Raw genomic sequence first — 20,909 nt, 5'->3', positions numbered from 1 at the left:
CCACCTGGCCTTTAAATTGTGTTTCTGTTTCTCTTGTTGTATGAAATTTAGTGGAATGCCATACCCCATGCACGTGGTGTTAAATGACCATACGGCCCTTTCGTCTTCTTTGAGGGGATAATACTAGTAGTAATTTTTTGAAAAGTCCCATCGACCACGTTCTGGCGTGGTCAAGCGACGACGGACCTTGGGATGGAGCATGTCCAGGCAACCGCTGCAACGTGTTTGAGTGTGTTTGACGCGCAAACCCCCTCGTCATTCAATTATGTACTCCTACTATCTTATAGCAGTTGAGGTTTATTCTTTTTCTTTTTTTACATATTATTTCAATTTAGATGAGTCGTTCTATTTGCTAGCTAAAAGTTTTATACTTTATTTTCTTTTCACTTAAACCTTTAAACATCAATTTCTAAATCTTGCGTCCAAAATATCGCCTCGATTGCCTTGTGATGGAGGGAGTCTTTTATAAATTTGTCCCAAGATAATTGAAGCATTTATTTTAGGTACGAGATTTTAAAAAATGATGTTTAAAGATTAGGTGTAAAGATAATATAAAAGATAAAAAGAGAGTAAAATATGAAGGAAAAAAAAAATTTAGCTATAAAAAGATGCAGTTCTACTCAACTGGGATGATCCTAAAAGAAACACCATACTACTTTTATCTTTAGCCCAATAACAATATATTGTTTTTATATAGTAACAGATTGACATCAAAACACTTGATTCCTATACTATCCATAATTATTTCACTTGAGACGGGGACGCAAAATTATGTCCAGGTAGAGGCTATATACATGAATGCACTTTTTCTTTCCAATCATAGGTCGAGCTATATGTGGTTCAAGGACATTCTACCGATACTACGTACACATGTAATAATCCGTAACATGATTATTAAAAATAAAGAAAGCCAAAGACGCTAATTCAGCAGAGGAAGAGACAACCGACCCCAGTTGAAGAAATTGATTTTTGATATAGGAAAATAGAAAAAAGGTGATGGCATAATAGGAATTTGGAAGAAATGAAAAGGGCAAAGAGTGAAAAAGTTATAGAGAGTCATAATCATTAGACAGCCGCATGTCTCCTCAGAAGTGGATCTTCGCACGTTACGAATGTTTACTCTCTTTCTACTCGCATTCAACCTTCAATCCTCTCTCTCTCTAATTACTCTTCACACTTCCACACAAACACAAACCAACCGCCATCCCTCTCTCTCTCTCACACACACAGCATCAACCCACATTCAACTCCTCTCTCTCTCTCTCTCTCGTCTCCGCATCAAACTGCTGTACCACTTTCCCCTTAAAGCTCTAATTTTTGGGTGAAATTTCGCAATTCTTCCTTTCTCACCATATTTTCAACTCTCATTTAATCATTTCTGGCATCAAATTAAAGCTCCGCTTGCAGCTTTTTTACAAATCCATGTAGACAATCGGTCAATAAAGCAAATCATGTTATGCGAAATCATTTCATCTCCGCCCAGGCCCCACGCCAAACCTTCTCTCTCTCTCTAGAAATTGAGGATTTCCTTTGATGATTCTGCGATGAAGAATTTCCAGTGGCTGAAGCAGATAGCGAACACGCACAGCAAGCTGGAGAGGAGGCTGTCGCTGGGGGAGTACAAGCGCGCGATTTCATGGTCGAAATACCTGATTTCGTCGGGAGCGGAGATCAAGGGCGGCGGTGAGGAGGAGTGGAGCGCTGACATGTCGCAGCTCTTCATCGGCAACAAATTCGCCTCCGGGAGGCACAGCAGGATCTACAGAGGCGTCTACAAGCAGCGAGACGTCGCGATTAAGCTCATCAGCCAGCCTCAGGAAGATGGGGATTTGGCTGCATTTTTGGAGAAACAGTTCACTTCTGAAGTTGCTCTCTTGTTCAGGCTCAGGCACCCCAACATCATCTCTGTGAGTCAGATCTTCATTTTTCTAGCTTTTTGTTTCCCCCTTTTGCCTAATTTTGAGTGTTGTACCCTATGCATAGAACCTTGTACGTTGTGCATCTGAAAAATATAGGTCCATTGGCATTGTGAGTGAACTTTTGCATTTGTTATGCATTGAATATTGTACGTTGGACATGCATATGAGAAATATAGGTTCATTGACATTGTGTGAGAACTTTTGCATTTGTTTATTTGTTCTCTTCACTGATTATTGTATCATTGTATGCCAATGTACATGGACAAAATGGATTAATGTACAAAGATTTGTTTTTGAGTCAAATCTCCATCTTGTAATTTTCCCAGTTGCCTAATTAGGCTACTTCAAGATTCCTAATTTATGAATTTGGCCAAGAAAGCTTCCTACATAGTTAGTTGTCAGGTGCTAGCTGTTTCTATCTTGTTGAAGTATCTTAACTGCCGACCCTCATTGTTCAAATCGTCTGCTGTCTTGAAAGAATCTTGTAATGTCCATCACTTTCACTAACAAGAAGATGTGTTGTTGTTGAAGTTTGATTGACTTTATAAATGCAGTTCATTGCAGCATGTAAGAAACCCCCAGTATTTTGTATTATCACAGAGTACTATCCCGGTGGCTCCCTTAGAAAGTACCTCCACCAGCAAGGGCCGCATTCGCTCCCCCACGACCTCGTGCTGAGGCTGGCGCTTGACATTGCGCACGGCATGCAGTATCTTCATGCTCGGGGGATTCTTCATCGGGATCTTAAATCCGAGAACCTTCTGCTCGATGAGGATATGTGTGTCAAGGTAGCGGATTTTGGCATCTCATGTTTGGAGACACAGTGTGGCAGTGCCAAGGGATTCACGGGCACCTATCGCTGGATGGCCCCGGAAATGATCAAGGAGAAACACCACACGAAGAAAGTCGATGTTTACAGTTTTGGCATTGTCATGTGGGAGCTGCTAACTGCGTTGATACCTTTTGACGACATGACTCCAGAACAAGCAGCGTTTGCAGTATGCCAGAAGGTATAGATTTAAAGCTTAGTTGACGTTGGCTTGCATCTTGAAATGGTTCCGAATTGAAATTTTGTTATTCAATTATCTCAAAACTCACCATATACATAGTGTTTCTTGATGACATTCAAGTGAACGGAGTTGAAGTCTAGAGATACTATGAAGGCTTGTCAATCGATGTTTTAGACCTTTACTCGTTTGATTACTAGAGATTAAAAGTGGTGATAATGGCCTTTGCTAATGACCCTCTAAGGTTGATGATACACTTTTAGGAATGTTGGAATCATTAGTCATATTTCTTTATTTGTCTCATAGTTGGAAAAAAAAAACTGTTGTTTAAATGTGGATCTTTCATTACTTTGCATTAGTATGCACTGGACTACGTATTCGATCGCCTCGATTTAGTTGTAATGCTTACTAACTACATAGTGTAACATTTCATATCTTCTTAGGACTGTTAACTTTCTGTGATAGCTTTTGAAGTTTGAACTAAACAATTTTGGAGCTTGTTTGTTTACTCATTCTGCTGTAATATTGTGTGTTCTTGGCAGAATGCAAGGCCGCCGCTGCCTTCTACGTGCCCTGCAGCATTTAGCCGTCTCATCCGGCGTTGCTGGTCGAGCAATCCAGACAAGCGGCCGCATTTTGATGAGATCGTAAGCATACTCGAGGGCTACTCGGAATCTCTAGGGCGAGACCCGGAATTCTTTTCCTCGTATGAGCCGTCAGAGGGATATGCTCTTGCAAGGTGCATACCGAAGTGTATTGCAGCTCGTCGATCCCCGCCGGTCGGGACATGAGGACCTGTCCGATCAGGTGTGATGGATGCTAAATGCATTGTAGTAGTTTTCATCAATGTTAGGAATGAGTTTGATTTGTGATTTAAGGTGCAATTGATTCCTTCTACAACCATTTAGTTTTTCCTTTCTTCTATGGAATGTTGTGGAGTTGAGATAGTTCTCTTTGATTACTCTCCAAAATGGGGATGATAATTCTAAAGAGAAAATTCTGTTAGAAAAAAGTGTAGTATCATGGAAAATTTAATTTAATATTTTAACTTTTTAGCAAATGCACTATAATAGTATGTGGAAATATAAATCAATGCTTATACAAGTGTTGATGTTGAGGTTAGTGAGCATTGATTTTACTATAATTTACTGTATATGTTGAGAGTAATAAGTATTAAATACAGGCTTCGTTAGTATATGTTGAAAGGTTACACATTTAATAGTAATCCAATACCACAACCTCATTATTAATGAAAAATAGTCTCGTTCTTAATTTTAGTCTGTTCATTAAAATTAATCTACTACTATCTATTTATAAAAAAATTTGGTGCAATTTTTTTCTCTTTATGTCTCCTATTTTACCATCCTATAATCTAACAAGCTGGAAATTAATGTGTCATTGAAACGATTCTAATATGAGGATTTGACTGTCAAAGTCGGATTATATGTCAAAAGTCAAAACTAAAAAGTTTACTGTTAATAGTAAAACAAACCAAATTTATATAATTTCGTAACAAAATTTATATCATTTCAGATCTACTATTGCTGGATCATATCCCAACTTACATAACAAATACTCAAATTTCAATATATTACACATGCTTAATATATACTCCCTCCGTCCACGAATAAAAGTCCTGTTTTTCTATTTTGGTCCATCCACGAATAAGAGTCCCGGTTCATAATTATCATAAATGGTAAAGAGACCCCACATTCCACTAACTCATTCCACTCACATATCATTTAAAACTAATATATACAAGTGAGACCCATATTCCAATAACTTTCTTCCACCCACTTTTCTTAACATTTCTTAAAACCCGCACCATTTAAAAATGAGACTCTTAATCGTGAACGGAGGGAGTACTCCATAATTCAGAATTCAATGGCTAATTTAGAGACTTACAAATTTACAATATCTCCCCATTCAAACTTATTTATATATACCAAGTAAACAATTGAATTATTGTACCCCATTTTACCTATATATACCAACGGAATTTACTAGAAAAAAAACTCACTCAATTCACTAGGGTTCTCATGACTCAACTCTTTGAAGGTGGAATCTTCAATGAGTGATGTGAGGCAGCTAAATGGTTTGGATTGATTTATGGAAGAAAACTTGAAGAAGCTCGAAAATAGGTACGATAAAGTTCTGAGGGCACAAGGCCAACTTTTGTGCGTTGACAATCTATGTCAAATCCAAATGAGATGGTCACACCACCAAAGACAGAGAATAGAAGTGGCGATTTTGCAACTACTTCGATCACATAAGAGAGATGGTTCGGTCCGAGCATCCATAACACTTTTGGTATGTCAAGAGGAATCAATTTAGGATCAACTGAAGTTATGTTATGTTATGATTTAGGAATTAATTTGATTGAGAAACAATCTTATGTTATGTTATGATTTACCACCCACAGAAGGAAAACCTTCAGAGTTCAGAATAACTTCAAAGGATATCGGCTTTCTAAATTTGAAATTAATGTTTTTATATCTGTTCTCTGTCTTTTTTCTATATGTTACATTTCTTTTTGTATTTTTTGCATTCATAATAAGGGATGAGTTTCTTTTACTTTTGTTCCAGAAGGAAAAATAAGCAATTGCATCTACTTAATAAGCACATCTAATTATCTCTAATTAGTATATGTAAGCTAAAAGTGATTTTAGATATCACCGTCCCATAATAGATGACATAGTTGGAGAATGATACGAGATTTTAATTAGGAGATATGTGTTAGGTGGAGAGAGAAAATAACATAATTATATTAATGTGAGAGAGAAATTTTTTTAAAAAAAAAATGTGATATTTTTTGTGAGAAATATTCAGAAAGGAAAGTGTGACATTTTTTATAGGAATAAGGGGGTATGTATGTAAATATGTCAAGTAAAAATTACCGCACGTGTGAGAATTTTGACAGACCATTCCATAGTTAATAAAGTATAGAAATTTTATTTCACTAATAAAGCATGTGACAGTTTGGCCGAGTGGTCTAAGGCGCCAGATTTAGGCTCTGGTCCGAAAGGGCGTGGGTTCAAATCCCACAGCTGTCAATTTATTTTTATTTTTTAGTATTACAATTTAATGTATAAATAATGAATACTACTAATATGTTTTTGCAAGAAAATATATAAAACTGAAACAGGTCTAAAATATTATCCTTGTTGCTATATTTGTTCATATTTATCTGCTTTGTCAAAATGATATATCCTAAATTCCTGGCCTCAATAATTCGGAATTCTCAAAAGAAATTAATTAATAAATAAATGGAGTACTTGAAGTAGACGACATTGTTGCCCCATTCCCCTTGGCATATGTGGTTTCATGCTTCATGATAATTGATACACACATAAACTAGGTAACACATTCCACTACTTGATACGACTACATTTTGTGCTAATCACATGATCTTATCACCCAATTTCGAATTATATGACCTTTTAAATTTTAACTACCATGTTCTCAGCTTTTTATTTCTTAATTTTTTTTAGAATAACTAATCATCATGCTAATTTATAAGCATTTCAAAAGATGAGATAGTTGTCTTAAAGTTTTCAAGGCTGATCCATACCCAAGAGATAGGTCCATTGACCATTTGGTTAAGAATGGATGAGTCACATATCACTCGATCATACCTCTTGAGTTTTTATTTTTTATTATTTTGATGTTAAAATTCTCAAATTTCATTTTTTTTCTTAAATACTAGAGTTAAACTCAAGTTAAGCAAACCAAACAAGCTCAATAAATATTTTTAATCATCCCATACACAACACACTCAAACATTCTTAAAAACTCAACCTGCAATTGAAAATCAAAAGTATAATATTTTTTACAAATAAAATCATAAATATAAAAATATAAGAAACCAAAATCCCTCTATTATTTCACAATTAAACTTGTTTCTATATGAATATAGTTACAAAAATATAGGCTAAAATAGGTGAGGTTATAACTACTGCGTTGGGATGTGAGCAGCAATATCCAAAACCTTCAACTGCGCTTTCTGATTATCCCTCGTTTCCCCTTTTCCAATCCAAATTCATGACTCTCCTTTTCTTCCGATTGCTCTCGTAAATCTCTTCTTTTCTTGTTACTTCATTTCGCCCGGTGATGGCGACTCCTCCGTCTGACTCTCCGCCGAGTTCCGCTGCCGGAAAGCCGCCAAACCCAGGTTTTAATTAATACTACCTCTTAAGTATTTTTAGCTCGATTCGATTTGATTATGGCTTCGATTTTGTTTTTACCTTTTTTTTATTTCAATTAAAATGGAGAGTTGAGCTCTGGAATTCTAGTATGCTAGTGAAGTCCGCCAATTTCCTGTTTTATACTGTTAAGGTGAAGTGATGTGGTTCATCCAAGTTCAGGAGCTGTTCGCTAATTTAACCGCATCGATGTATGGCTATGTGAAAATGATGTTTTTTGGGGGGTGTATTTAGGAATTAGATTGGTTGAACTTTGAGTTCATGAATGGGGAATCTAGCTGGAAAATTGTTGTAATTATGCTCTCAAACGTAACTGTGGGAATGGGATGAGCTTAGGAGCTGAATGATCTGTTTTAATTTAGAAAAGAAGCATGAATTAGTGAATTTGGGTCTCGGGACCTATCTAACTTAGAATGAGAAAATATTCATTTTCTGCTCTTTTACCACTTCCAATACTATTTCCTCAACTACACTCTTCAGATTGAGACCCTGTAATTGGAGTGCTTTAGCCTTTAGGTCAGTTTTTAACATCTATTAACTCAAATTGTAGGCCAGTAATTTCCCATTAAGCCACTCTTTGGTCATTGGGAAAATAAATCTTGATTACATTCTTGTCGTTTTTACACAATATGACCCTGCTAGTTCTGATATTTCAAAATTTTAACTGCAGTCTCTGTAGAACCATCTAATGGTGGTAATCCAGACACAAAGGTAGAGGCTGTGAAGGAGAGTTCGCCCACTTCAGTATTTGTGAACTCAGAACCAATTCGGGAAGAGCAAGTACAAAATGCAATGAAGTTTCTCTCCCATCCAAAAGTTAGGGGGTCCCCTGTCATGTATAGAAGGTCATTTCTTGAGAGGAAGGGTCTCACAAAAGAAGAGATCGATGAAGCCTTTCGGCGTGTTCCTGTAAATATAAACTATCTCCAACTCAAGTAGAACAATTCGTTACTGTGCTCTTAGCTCTCTAAGTACAGTTGAAATTCTCACCGTTTTAATTTTTATAGGATACAATGACGGATGCGTCAACAACGCAGCCAGCTGTCTCTAGTCAAGGTATTTCTGTAACTAATAATTTTATTCTTAGATATTAATGACAAATCAGTTCTAGAACTTAAACCTATTTTTGTCATGAGAGTAGGGACTAAACGCTTCATTTATTACTTCTTCTCTTATATGTAGATGGGCAGATAAAACCTTCGTCAAATGTTCAACAGCAACCTCCAACACAAGTGCTTCAGCCTGCAGCTATTGCACCTGTGGGTAGCGCACCAAAAATTGGGATGCTCTCCCAATTCCACTGGTATCATGCTATACTTGCTGTGGGATTTCTAGCTGCATCAGGTGCCGGAACTGCAGTATTTCTCAAGGTGTTCATTTTTATATTTGAGGCACCTTTGGAACTAGTAGCCTGTGAATTTATGTTTTGAACAGTTGAAAATTCAAGTAGTTATTATTTGTCTGTTGAAATCTTGTTGTTATATTTGGAGTGGCTTGCATCCGTTTGTTTGATACAACTAATTTGACATTACTTTTTTGTGGTATTCTTTTGGTTAGAAATCTGTTGTCCCCAGGTTGAAGTCATGGATTCGTAAGGTTGCATCAGAAGAAGATGAAGAGGGCCTGTTAAAGAAAAACGACGCAAAACCAAGTGTAGCAGAAGAAGCCGCTGCTGCTGCAAAAGCTGCTGCTGTTGCTGCAGCCGACGTAGCTCGAGCCAGTCAAGAGATGTTGACAACGAAAATAGAAGGTAGACTGTATTGATTTAAGTACTTCATTACGCAGCTTAGTAAACTGTTGGTGTTTGTTGTATCTTGTTTCTAATTTTTAGCTAATATTACTTCTGTTGGGATAGATTTTTTTTTGTATTCTTCTCATTGACATTATTTTTGTTGTTTTTCCAGAAAAAAGATGCTTTGAGGAGCTTCTCAGTATGTTAAATGCTCAATTACATGAGATGAAATCAATGAGCAATTCAATACAGAAGTTGGAAAGTGGTAAAGAGTAGCTTCCTGTTAATTAATGTTGCATTGTTCTTCCCTTTCTTGTTCAGAAAATTGTGCTGTTTTGTTTTTTCCCTTATAACATACTAGTATTATTTAGTTGAGTTACATCACATCTGAGCAGAAAAGTTTGGAGTAGATCCAATGTTTATATTATGCCATTATCAAATTGCGTAAAAGTTTGGAGGCACATAAGGTTTTTTTAACAAACAGGGGTTAAGTTGTGTTGTGTGAAAGTATGTATCGATTATAACTAAATCATTGTAGTTCATTAGTAATTATGTGTCCAAGGGTAGTTTTCTATTCAATATCACCATATAATCTGGGGTGCTATTATAAGTTTTTAGAATTGCTGCAAAAGAGAGGGGGCTTAATGAGAAGAATCCAATGAGCAGGTGGCTTTTAGGGACCTTAAACTTCTATTTGATCGATTCTGACTCATATGCACACATGTTCATTAATGACATGTCAAACAAAATGAATTAACTTGTACATAAGCTGATAAGCGCCAACTTATTGCATCTATACTTGTGATCTAGAGTCTAGACACCCCTCCTCAAGCTTTTTTACCTTTATTATTCATAACATGTGTTAAGCATATGGAACATCTCCAACTGATATGGGTGACTTTCTGTTTTTAATGTCGATGTTAGGACAAAGCGTAAATGGGAGAATTGCTCTGGATGAACAGGACAAGCAAAGGTTCTCGGGAACCAGTTCAAGGGTGAGATAATCATTTTATCTATAACAGCATGTAAAGCTCATCTAATCAGTTGTGGTATTTCATTTTATTCTTGAACATGCTTCTTGGCTTTTCAGCAACCCTATACCAATGGCAAGACAGATACTGAATCACGTTCAGGTTAAATTCATTGATCAAGTAGTTGTCATTTTGTTCGATTGATTTTTCAGTTCCTTGATATCTTGAGTTTTGGAACTGTGCAGTAAGATCTACCTCTCCACCTGTGTCTGCAGAACCTCCTCACCCTAAGTCGTATATGGAGGTATATTTCTTTGTCGTTATTAATTCTTGTGATATCAATCCTGCTTCCATTCCTTTGTGACCCACGAAGCATGATACTTCAGATTATCGCTGTCTTGTGATATCCAAAAAAATCCTTTTCTTTTTCTGTCTTGTTCTTGCCCGCTAATATGTACGCCTGCTTGCAGATAATGTCGATGATACAGAGAGGAGAAAAACCTTCGAATATAAGGGTTAGTCCACTAGTTCAAATGGTGTTTGTGTTGATTTCTTGTATATATTCAGAGCTTTATCTTAAGGCTAAACTTTTGCTTTTGTTTTCAGGAGATCAACGATGCTCCACCGAACCCCAATCAGCCGCTAACAAATCCGCGTGCAGCACCGAGGCCAAAGGTCTGGCATAAAAAATTTACTTCTTTTTGAACACTATTTTCTTAGATTTATCAGACCCTCAACACTAACAGTTCTTGCAATCAGCCGTGGGAGGTTAGTCAACCACAGAACACCTCTGTCAACACTTACCCGTCGCAAGAGATCAGCAACGGGACAACCTACCATTTCCAAGACAACCAATCGAATGGAGATGACGGAGTGCCTTGGTGGCAGAAGAAAAATGTCAGAATCACAGAAGTGGAATCCAGTGAGGAACATAACTTTGGATCTTCCAACATCCCTGCAGCCAACAACCAGCCACCTCAGAGGTCTTGGGTGCCTCCGCAGCCACCTCCTGTGGTGATACCCGAAGCCGCTGTGGCCATACGCCAGCCTAAGAAGGCTGCAGTTCAGGCAGAGCCAATGAATGACGACCAATTCTTAGCTCGTTCAGGAGATGCAACTGATGAGCTGCAGAAGATCACCCGATACTCCGAGACTGCAGGTGGGTCCGTGGAGGGTAGTTCCGGGTTTACAGACCCTTCGGCTACTGAGATACAAAGGGAGGAGGATAATGGCTCGTATCTGGAGACCTAAGAAGTAAGCATCAGCTCGTGTTGATTCGAAATGATCTGCTTACAAACTAGTCTATCCGATCATATGATTTTCTGCTCTATGCTATACTCCAAACTCTAAATATACAATGTGAAGATACATGTTTTGTGCATATATGGCTTAGACCACATAACTTCATGGACATTTTGCATTTTCCCTTTCCTTTTTTGGTGTTATTATTGTGTGTGTGGAATTATATTTGCATCAATTTTGACATGAAGTGCATTATTGTGGTCAGAATGTCAAGAGATTCTGCTTCATCCTTCCTCACAAAATACAAAAAAATTTAAGCTAGTTTTTCCTATTATTAAAAGTTATTTGTGGATAGGTATCTCATAATTTTTATACTGAATAATTTGTAATTTTTGGATTAATCAAAGATTTTTATTTGAGTGTTTGTGGTTGACCGTTCATTATATTTTTTTTTCGTTTTTTTGAGTGGTTTGTGTGAGTGGTCGCTTTTGCCGGCCATTTCTCAGTGCAAATGGTTTAACAACCCTAATTAAAATATCCACTAAATAATTAGGACGATAATTTGGAGTGGGCCTTATTTTAACTTTATAATTGGTTGAACAAGAAAGTAATCCGTATTTGGATTTTAATACTCCATCTTATTGCATAATTGATTAACGTGTAACAGCTAGAGCTAACACAATTAGATTTATATATAATGATAAAAAATTAGAAACTCGTTTTGTTATTATAATTAAACTAGTGTCCGTCGAAATTTCGACAGGAAATTACTTTACGTCGTGTTTATGATTATAACATAAAATAGTTTCTATAGAAATTATATTTTATTGATTTACTTTGACTATATTACTTATATCAATCGTGACCACTTTATCATATTATAAATTAAAATATTTATTTTAGTGACATGCCTATAAAATAGAGTGAGTGAGTTTATGATAAAAAAAAATTCATGAATTGAATTCCTCTGGCTATGTAACTCCGAATCCTAAAGTGTGATCTATTGCATTTCATCCGTTTATTATTACATAGTATTTCATAGTAATATTTTTTTTCATCTTTCATTAAATATCTCATCTTATTTTTAGTATTTTTGATAAGTGTATCTCATATTTCAATGATTTATAGTACTGTATTCCATAAATTTTTCCACTTGCTTTCATTTACATTTATAAAAATTCACGCCATATCAAATTGAGATATCTAGTGGTTTAAGAATTGAGTAATAAATAAATAATTGTTGCTTGTACAATGAGTATTAACTTTTGGAATTTTGTAGTATTAAATTATGCTATCGCTCTTCAGAACAAATATGCCCATGTGTATCACGTTATTAGACATTAGAGATCAACTGTTCTTCTCAACACGATAATAACATTTTAAGTGAGAATTTTGTAATAAGAAATTTCTATCTACTTAATTCTTGACTGACGCAGGCGAATTCACTCATGTCTCATGTCTTATCAGATTTCGATTGGTAGAATATCTGCTTGTACTATGTCGGTTTGATGTAAATTCATATGTTTGAATGAAGTGCTAACTTGATACTAGTTGATAGCTGATATGGACAATATAATTACTTTGAATTTGGCTTTGATTTATCCGTCGTTGTTTTGGCTTGGGTTTACTCATTTACTAGTACACATACATCACCAAAAATATTTTTGTATCCCAATCATTTTTGGGGAAAAAAAAATTCCTTATTTCCAATTTATAGATGACAGTCCATTCAAAATCAATTATTTAATGGTTAACACCAAGTTTGAATTGAAGTACTATCATTGATTTCAACACTTTGAGCATCGAATTTTGACCGCTTCATTTAACTTACTAAAAATTGTTCGTTTATTCAAGTATAAAATTAGTCAAAGCTATAAAAATACCATTGCAACACTTGACTTAGCAGATAATAACTATTGACCAGTAGAAAATATTGGTTAGAAGTAAATTTACACTACTTGACTATATAAATCATGTTACAACGTTGTAAGAAATTAATATTTTACGAGGCTGTTCAGTTTGCAAAATTGTATTTTGGGATTAAAATTGGATAGCAAGTTCCAAACTTCTAAATATTAGTGCAATCCAATTTTTGAATATTATAAATTTAAGAACAATTTTATTTATTAAAGTAGTATAACTCTTATCACGAAGCTGCAACCAAGGATCAAGTCAACTTGATTAAATTATGCTAATGTGTTCCAAAGTAAGCAGTAGTAGGTAACTAACTATTAAGTGATTTACAAGAACTCCCATAGTATTTTTCTTTGAAAAACGTTTTTTTAGTTATAAGTAAAGTCTAGCTCCTGTATATAGGCTAGCCTGAATTTGGCCAATATGCTATGGCGGCTGTTTCTGTTAGTATTAATTAGGACTGCTAATATTTGCAATTATTTAATTTTTGCACACCTATCTATTAGTATTAATATTCTCCATTGACGATTTAGTTATCTAATTAGCGTTGCTAATTGGTAACGTGGTGAGAATCCACTTGAGTAGCACAAACTTTATTAGGTAGTAAAATTAATTTCAAGAAACATTATTATTCTATAAATCTATTCTTCACAATTTATTCACCACGTTACTAAATAATCTAATCTCTTCTAGTACTAAATAATAATACTGTTATAGTATTATATAAATAACTACACAAGTTAGAGCTTATAAACTTATAATAATAATAATATAATTCTAACATTGTCAAGTACTAATCAATAAATTATTTTGACTCACGGAGTGTAACAAATTTGACTTATAAATTTTGCCACGACTTATTTTTTCTCAAATCTTATCGTATTTTGACTTCAAATCAGAAAAATATTGTACTTTCAAAATTGGTGTTTAATTTCATTCGAGTTCACCTTGTTCTCCTTTAATTTATTAGACATCTCCAATGACACACTAAATCTTATTTTTGGTGTAGAAAATTTCTTAGTTATATTATAAATCCAAATACATTTTTACATTTTTTTATAGAACAATCAAATACGGATGTACTGCAAAAATTATGTGAGATATATATACTAAAAATGGTTGGATTAAAATTATTTTTTTTAGGACATATACTTAAACATGAGTTTGAGTTTGATACGAATGGTCTGAGATGTCATTACTGTATTTATTTCTAATTCGACATAAGATAAATCAATAATTTGATTCAGTTGACACGAGCAACAATTGAACGATAAATTTCAAAATAACTAAGTCACTCAACAATTGTGGAAAAAAGACGCAACCTTAGCCCATGAATATATAATAATCCACGCATAAAATATAATATAGAAAAATTTGAGACTGCAAACTATTCGATATATACTATAGTAACAAAAAACTACATAGTCACTAGAGTATATTCGATAAATACTAAACTAACAAATATTATAAAATAGATAATATTGAAAATTTGTGACTCCAAACTATTGATTCAGTCTGAAAATAATAAAAAAAATCACCATCACTTTCGTCTTGATTACAAAAGAATAACGCTATTTCAAAAGTTAGGGAATCAAATGATCTTATTCCAAGAATTTTTCCAATTCTTGAAATTATCCTGATTAATTTAAACAACGATTGAAAAGAATTATTGTCAAATGCAAATTGGCACACGAAGGAATAAAAGAACAAATCGAAGATATAATAATTTGCAAAATTTTATGTTATCTGAGAAAAAAACACATTTGAATGAATATTTATTTGGAGTACTAAAAAGATCATTTTTTTTATTGAGGAATAAAGCATAAACTTAAACAAATACACTTCACATACGCCAACGGTGTTCTGAGATACCTCAATTTGTCTCATTGCTTCAATTGTTTCATTACTTCTTAGCTTTCACAATTTGTTTTGGTAAATTCTTTGAAATTGATGACATTTTCATTTTAATTTTCACTGGAATCCTTATTATATAGTAGAGCCCAACACCTCTCATCTCTCTCTCTCTCTCTCATCAATTTTTTTCTATAGTTTGCCATCCTTGACCAACCCGAAAGCAGCAGTGCCAGTGGTGTTTGCTACTTATATCTCTGGGTTCTTGTAATAAAGGGGTGTGGGAAAGAAAGCATCTTTTTGTCATTTCTGAGCTTTCTTTGCATTTCAGTGTTGATACACCATGGCTCTAAACTTGATGCCTCCCACTGAAATCAAGACTCTGTCTTTCTTGGATTGCTCCAAATCGAATTACAATCTTAATCCTCTCAAGTTTAAAGGTATTGTGTAGCCTCAAATTTGAATCTTTTTGGAGTTTTGGGGTGCTGTGATTTCGAAGTAGTTATTTTGTCTTCTTCCATGTTGATTATGAGGCTGTTATTTGTTTGGGATAAGAAAAGAATAGTATAAAGCTGGTGACTACAACTAATTCTTGCTTTTCCTTTTTGATTTTGTATTTTTATAATTCTGGAGATGTTGTGTCAGTTAATAATTTCAAATATTCATCTTTTGGTATCCAAGGTAATTATTGATTCATTTTTCCTGATTCCCATTTGTGGAGAATGATTATAGATGCTGATGTGTTTCTGGTGCTGTTTTTGACTTGCTGAAGATTCCATTTTTTGTAAAAATAAAATAAAATTGGAGTGTCAAGTCATCTTCCCCTGTTGAGATGCATCTTTACAAGTATATGTTGTTTGTTATTCTGAATTATACAAGATTCTGTTGGATTTTTTTGTTTAGGTGGATTTGCTTTCAAGAAGAAGGATAGTAGATGCACTGCTTCGAAGAGAGTCCATTGCTCGGCACAGCCCCCTCCTCCTCCGGCTTGGCCCGGGCGGGCTGTTCCTGAGCCCGGTCGTGTGACTTGGGAGGGCCCGAAGCCTATTTCGGTTATTGGATCCACTGGCTCCATTGGAACTCAGGTGAATATATAGTACTATTTGTTATGTTGTGTTTGAGACTGTCTAGAAATGAATACTTCTCCAACCGAGGTTGTTGGAGTTATTATGCTCATTCATATATGTGGTGATGGCTCTATTGATATTCTTGATTTTTGATGGCTATATTGAGATGTGACTGTCAAATTATTCACCTAAATTCTACTCATTTTATTTATTACCTGTTAGTGTCAGCTGTGACTGGTGGATTGTTCTTGCTTTTTGATGAGGCATGTGTTTGGTTGCTTATGAGCTGACTTCACTCTTTGCAGACGCTCGACATAGTTGCTGAAAATCCAGATAAATTCAGAATCGTCGCTCTTGCTGCTGGTTCAAATGTCACCCTCCTTGCTGATCAGGTGATTTTATTGATATACTCAAGAAAAATCTAGGACTAATCATTTAACCTGCTAAAGCAATGGAATTATTTCGTGAAATCATGATTTAAAAAAAGTGAATGTCATAACTCACTAACACCTCTCCAGATGATCTGATTCTGTTATCTAATGCTCATATTGCAGGTGAGGGCTTTCAAACCAAAATTAGTATCGGTTAAAGACGAGTCATTAGCTAGTGAGCTCAAAGAGGCTTTGGCTGATGTCGAGGACAAGCCTGAAATTATTCCGGGAGAGCAAGGAATGGTTGAGGTTAGCTTATATATGCTCTATAGCTGCTAGTGATATAGGTAGATATAATTTGCTCGCCATCTCTTTGACACCGGCTGTCTTCTCCAGGTTGCACGACATCCCGATGCTGTTACCGTAGTCACGGGAATCGTTGGATGTGCTGGTTTGAAGGTAATCTTCAATGCCACATGGATTTACCTTAATCAGTACTGTTTCTAACTAATCTTAATAAAAGCTGCAAATTTTAATAGTACTAAATTCCGTTTCTTCTGTTCGATTGATATGCATTCTGCATCATTGCTGGTTTTCTTTGGGTACCATCGACCTTTTCTCGTTTACAAAAGCTTCTTTTTTCACTCGTTTTAAATTGGCGAAGATGTTTGATGTTTCAACAGACTCCACTGGATTATCAAAGTTGCAACACATTTTTTTCTCCTTCTCTTGCAAATGTGTTGCAATAAATAGGGAGTAATATTTTCCGAAATCTGATCTTTTCTGATTTATCAGCCGACAGTGGCTGCGATAGAAGCTGGAAAAGACATCGCTTTGGCCAATAAAGAAACTCTGATTGCTGGAGGGCCTTTTGTCCTTCCTCTTGCGAAGAAGCATAACGTCAAGATTCTTCCTGCAGATTCCGAACACTCTGCTATATTCCAGGTATGTTTAAAGGTGTCTGAACAACGTCTAAATGTATGCAATGTTACTAGAAAGATTAACTCGAGTTTTTGGATGTGCTAAAACTTCAAATCCATCACTAAACTGCCCTTATAAATGGAATGTTTTATCTTACAGTGTATCCAAGGTTTGCCAGAAGGTGCTTTGAGGCGTATTATTTTGACTGCATCCGGGGGTGCTTTTAGGTATGCCAATTTGTTACACGGAGAAATTGTTTAGAAATTCCTGCATCCGTATATTAGCATCCATAGCGTAAACATACTGTCCTCATAGTTTTCGATACTTGATAGTTTTGCTAATCATGTTGTGCAACGATACTGATAACACTGTCGATGATAGGGATTTGCCGGTTGAGAAATTGAAGGAAGTTAAAGTAGCAGATGCTCTAAAGCATCCTAACTGGAACATGGGAAAGAAAATCACAGTGGACTCTGCAACCCTCTTTAACAAAGTAGGTTTCTGCTCAGTTTTTACGAACATTGCTTCCATTTGCAGCATCGTTCCCTCGACTAAGTGCATAAGTATCGATAAGCTGTTTTTATGCTTTGGTCAAGTCAAGAACAAAGACTAATCGAGTGGCTTTCATTTTGGCAGGGTCTAGAAGTTATAGAAGCTCATTATTTGTTTGGGGCCGAATATGATGATATCGAGATCGTTATCCATCCTCAATCCATCATACATTCGATGATCGAAACACAGGTAAATCCATCTTCCTGCTCTCATTACTGGTTTAGCTCCCTCGATTCTCTCTTCACATATTTGTCTATTCAGGATTCATCCGTGCTAGCGCAGTTGGGATGGCCCGACATGCGTCTGCCTATTCTGTACACCTTATCGTGGCCAGAGAGAATCTACTGCTCCGAGATTACATGGCCTCGCCTCGACCTCTGCAAGTAACTACCACGCCCTTGCAAGTATCGAAAAACACTTTTTTTTCTTGCTTAAGTAGAACTGACTTCGTATCGTGATGGTTAGGGTCGACCTGACGTTCAAGAAGCCTGACAACACCAAATACCCGTCGATGGATCTTGCTTATGCTGCTGGACGGGCGGGAGGCACCATGACCGGTGTTCTTAGTGCAGCCAACGAGAAAGCAGTTGAAATGTTCATCGACGAGAAGTGAGTATTTCAAGTCACATAATCAAGAAAGCGCAACGTTGTTGAATAATCGAAGCTATCATATTTCTGCACATAAAACTACACACGGGCACGTTAGTGAGCGTGCTCGTCTTCTGATGAATGCACGATTATCATCGCAGCTGCTGATGATGGATCATTTTTGTGTGTGTTGCAGAATCAGTTACTTGGACATATTCAAGGTTGTGGAGCTGACATGTGACAAGCATCGAGCGGAGATGGTGGCGTCGCCTTCGTTGGAGGAAATCGTGCACTACGACCTGTGGGCGCGGGAGTATGCGGCTGGCGTGCAGCGGTCGGCCGGTTTGAGTCCTGCTCTTGTATGAGCAGAGGTTGATGAGAATGATCTTCAACTGGAAAAACTTGTTCATTTATGATGAAAAAGAAAATGAATCATGCGACATTATGAAACATGAAATAGATCAGAAGAGAGTCACATGATTTTGTGTTTTTTGATACTCATCATCAAGTGTAAATTTGATAGCAATGTTTCAATGTCCCTTTCTAAAAAGGTCATTTTGTGAGGGAGAAATAAAAATTGAAAGATATATGGGTAGTTTTGATTTTATTTGGTATATGCCTGTCGTAATTGGCTAAAAATGCCAAAAATGTTATGTTATGTTTAATTTTTTGCAATTTAATTTAAATATATAATTAAAAATGGAAAATAAATGGAAAAAGTACGTGAATAGTGTAAGTGCCCAATGGTTGTGGTATGGTGCTCATGCCACTACGGGGCTATAATCAATGTCGAACTATTGAACCGTCATTGTTAGTTTGTTTTAGGTCATTTTATAAAATCCGGATTTGAAAAATACGGATGCCATTGTTATATCATTTTAGGTCATGCTAACTATCATGATCTAAAAACTGGCTAAGAATGACCTCCATTTTGTCTAAAAATGACCTTCGGGTATTGTTCTATGGTTTTGCAATAAGATTGAGTTTTGCACATATCATAATCCATGCCACTAGTGCTAAGTGTTGCGGATGCCCGCTCTAATTTTTGTGCTGAGACTACCTTGTCAAATTATAATTCTAGTAATATTTGTGTTCGATTGCTCAAGATTAACTTGTTACGATATTACTGAAGATTAGTTTTATCATATAAGAAAGACAAAGATTTATACTAAGATTAATCATATTTGATATTGTCTCGATATTAAATCTTGAACTTTATCTACTTAATTGAACATTATTATGACTCAAATCATATCTAATCTAGCGCCCCAAATCGAAATGAGAAATATGAGAATTTCAGTTGTTGGGCATAATTCCTTTAGTTATTGGGCTTTGAAGTTTTAGTTTTAGCTAAATTATTGTTTCTTTTCAATTTAAAAAATGCTGAATTAAAGTATCGGGAACCTTATAGTAAATATTGGTGGGCAACAAATTAGAATATATTAAAATAAAATTCAACAAAACAAACTTAAACACCTATCCAAATTCACCAGTCCATATAAAATCTCTAGATTAAAGATAATACCTTTAACTAATTTATTTCCATTTACATAATAGATAGGAAACAATCTTTGTTAGTGGTGGAACATTGTTATTGGCTGACTCACAGCTACGGATTAAATGTCTTTATCTTAAAAAATTAGCCTTATTTTTCTCTTTAGTTTATGGCCCATGAAAATGAACTTATTGTTACCTTACATTAAATGTTTGATGTTTATGGATTTGAGATTCAATTATTCATAATTTGGAGTGTGACACTGGGTCGAAATGACAGACCAACCAAACAATTCTTATTTCCCAAAACTTATAAACTCAACCAAACAATTCTTATTTCCCAAAACTTATAAACTCAACTAATTTCTAGATTTGGCATTTGCCAACCAACACTCATTATTAGACATTTCATCTCCATTGCCACTAACCAAACTACAATTTTAATGTAAACTATGCTACTATTATTAACTAAAATTGACAATACATGATGACATTTCATACAGTGCGATTCGAAAAATCTTCAATCGTTTTGAGTTCTAATATTCGATGAAAGTCTAAATCTTAGTTCCAAATCCGTGCACAAGAAGATTATGATAAATGAATTTACTAGAAATTCAGATATATTGGAATAATATGATGCGTGTGAACTTATTTAGTACTACTACTACTACTCCTTACTTATAACATCCAGAGTAATTTTTACTACTTTATGGATAGTATATAGAGAAAAATTAGGGTTTTAAGTTGTATGGAAGCAAAATATTAAGTGGACATTGGTGAACTCCACTCATCACAAAAAGGCATTTGGAAAATAATATAACGTCTCAGTCCTATGTGTCAAAATATTTATAAAGTATAATTAAATATACATGTTCAATTATATGAATTATATATAGGTGACCACAATATCCTATTTACTAAACCATCATTTTTTTTTACTTTCTCATTTTTACAAGCTATGAACAATATATAGGTGACCACAATATGCTACATATGGAAAGTACAATTTGGCCCATGTCACATGCTCTACTATTCGATTGATTTAAATTTGATTTTATTTGTTTCTTGTTATTTCTAT

General features: G+C 35.3%; 3 protein-coding genes and 1 non-coding gene across 4 annotated transcripts; all 4 read left to right on the top strand.

Annotated features, from left to right (window-relative positions):
- Positions 1–1,114: 1,114 nt before the first annotated feature.
- LOC125215036 (serine/threonine/tyrosine-protein kinase HT1-like) lies at positions 1,115–3,986 on the top strand. The gene is made up of 3 exons (XM_048116327.2): positions 1,115–1,907; positions 2,474–2,929; positions 3,469–3,986. The coding sequence occupies exons 1-3, from the start codon at positions 1,545–1,547 to the stop codon at positions 3,715–3,717; spliced, it is 1,068 nt and encodes a 355-aa protein (XP_047972284.1). The 5' UTR covers positions 1,115–1,544; the 3' UTR covers positions 3,718–3,986.
- Positions 3,987–5,899: 1,913 nt separating this feature from the next.
- On the top strand, positions 5,900–5,979 carry TRNAL-UAG (transfer RNA leucine (anticodon UAG)). The gene has a single exon. It is a non-coding gene; the product is annotated as a tRNA-Leu (tRNA).
- Positions 5,980–6,856: 877 nt separating this feature from the next.
- PEX14 (peroxin 14) lies at positions 6,857–11,244 on the top strand. Its single transcript, XM_048114961.2, has 12 exons — positions 6,857–7,097; positions 7,799–8,037; positions 8,136–8,184; positions 8,311–8,498; positions 8,686–8,878; positions 9,033–9,125; positions 9,785–9,855; positions 9,951–9,993; positions 10,077–10,135; positions 10,302–10,346; positions 10,438–10,506; positions 10,591–11,244. Exons 1-12 carry the CDS (start codon positions 7,037–7,039, stop codon positions 11,080–11,082), a joined length of 1,602 nt encoding a protein of 533 aa, XP_047970918.1. The 5' UTR covers positions 6,857–7,036; the 3' UTR covers positions 11,083–11,244.
- Positions 11,245–14,869: 3,625 nt separating this feature from the next.
- On the top strand, positions 14,870–18,951 carry LOC125215382 (1-deoxy-D-xylulose 5-phosphate reductoisomerase, chloroplastic-like). The gene is made up of 12 exons (XM_048116784.2): positions 14,870–15,278; positions 15,742–15,923; positions 16,211–16,297; positions 16,460–16,585; positions 16,673–16,735; positions 17,072–17,221; positions 17,357–17,424; positions 17,579–17,690; positions 17,834–17,938; positions 18,011–18,132; positions 18,215–18,358; positions 18,534–18,951. Exons 1-12 carry the CDS (start codon positions 15,182–15,184, stop codon positions 18,700–18,702), a joined length of 1,425 nt encoding a protein of 474 aa, XP_047972741.1. The 5' UTR covers positions 14,870–15,181; the 3' UTR covers positions 18,703–18,951.
- The last annotated feature ends 1,958 nt before the right edge of the window (positions 18,952–20,909 follow it).

The sequence above is a fragment of the Salvia hispanica genome, chromosome 3 (genome assembly GCF_029641045.1).
Source record: "Salvia hispanica isolate PSC_SH4W2 chromosome 3, Shi_PSC_v1, whole genome shotgun sequence".
Classification (NCBI taxonomy): Eukaryota; Viridiplantae; Streptophyta; class Magnoliopsida; order Lamiales; family Lamiaceae; genus Salvia; species Salvia hispanica.
Note: the sequence above shows the minus strand (reverse complement) of the source record. Positions and strands in the feature narration are given on the sequence as shown.

Coding starts and splice junctions, on each gene's coding strand:
- LOC125215036 (XM_048116327.2), top strand. CDS start 1,545: ATGAAGAATTTCCAGTGGCTGAAGCAGATAGCGAACACGCACAGCAAG. Junction 1,908..2,473: donor GGCACCCCAACATCATCTCT/GTGAGTCAGATC, acceptor TTATAAATGCAG/TTCATTGCAGCATGTAAGAA. Junction 2,930..3,468: donor CGTTTGCAGTATGCCAGAAG/GTATAGATTTAA, acceptor TGTTCTTGGCAG/AATGCAAGGCCGCCGCTGCC.
- PEX14 (XM_048114961.2), top strand. CDS start 7,037: ATGGCGACTCCTCCGTCTGACTCTCCGCCGAGTTCCGCTGCCGGAAAG. Junction 9,856..9,950: donor TCTCGGGAACCAGTTCAAGG/GTGAGATAATCA, acceptor TTGGCTTTTCAG/CAACCCTATACCAATGGCAA. Junction 10,347..10,437: donor AAAAACCTTCGAATATAAGG/GTTAGTCCACTA, acceptor TTTTGTTTTCAG/GAGATCAACGATGCTCCACC.
- LOC125215382 (XM_048116784.2), top strand. CDS start 15,182: ATGGCTCTAAACTTGATGCCTCCCACTGAAATCAAGACTCTGTCTTTC. Junction 16,298..16,459: donor TCACCCTCCTTGCTGATCAG/GTGATTTTATTG, acceptor CTCATATTGCAG/GTGAGGGCTTTCAAACCAAA. Junction 17,222..17,356: donor AACACTCTGCTATATTCCAG/GTATGTTTAAAG, acceptor TTTATCTTACAG/TGTATCCAAGGTTTGCCAGA.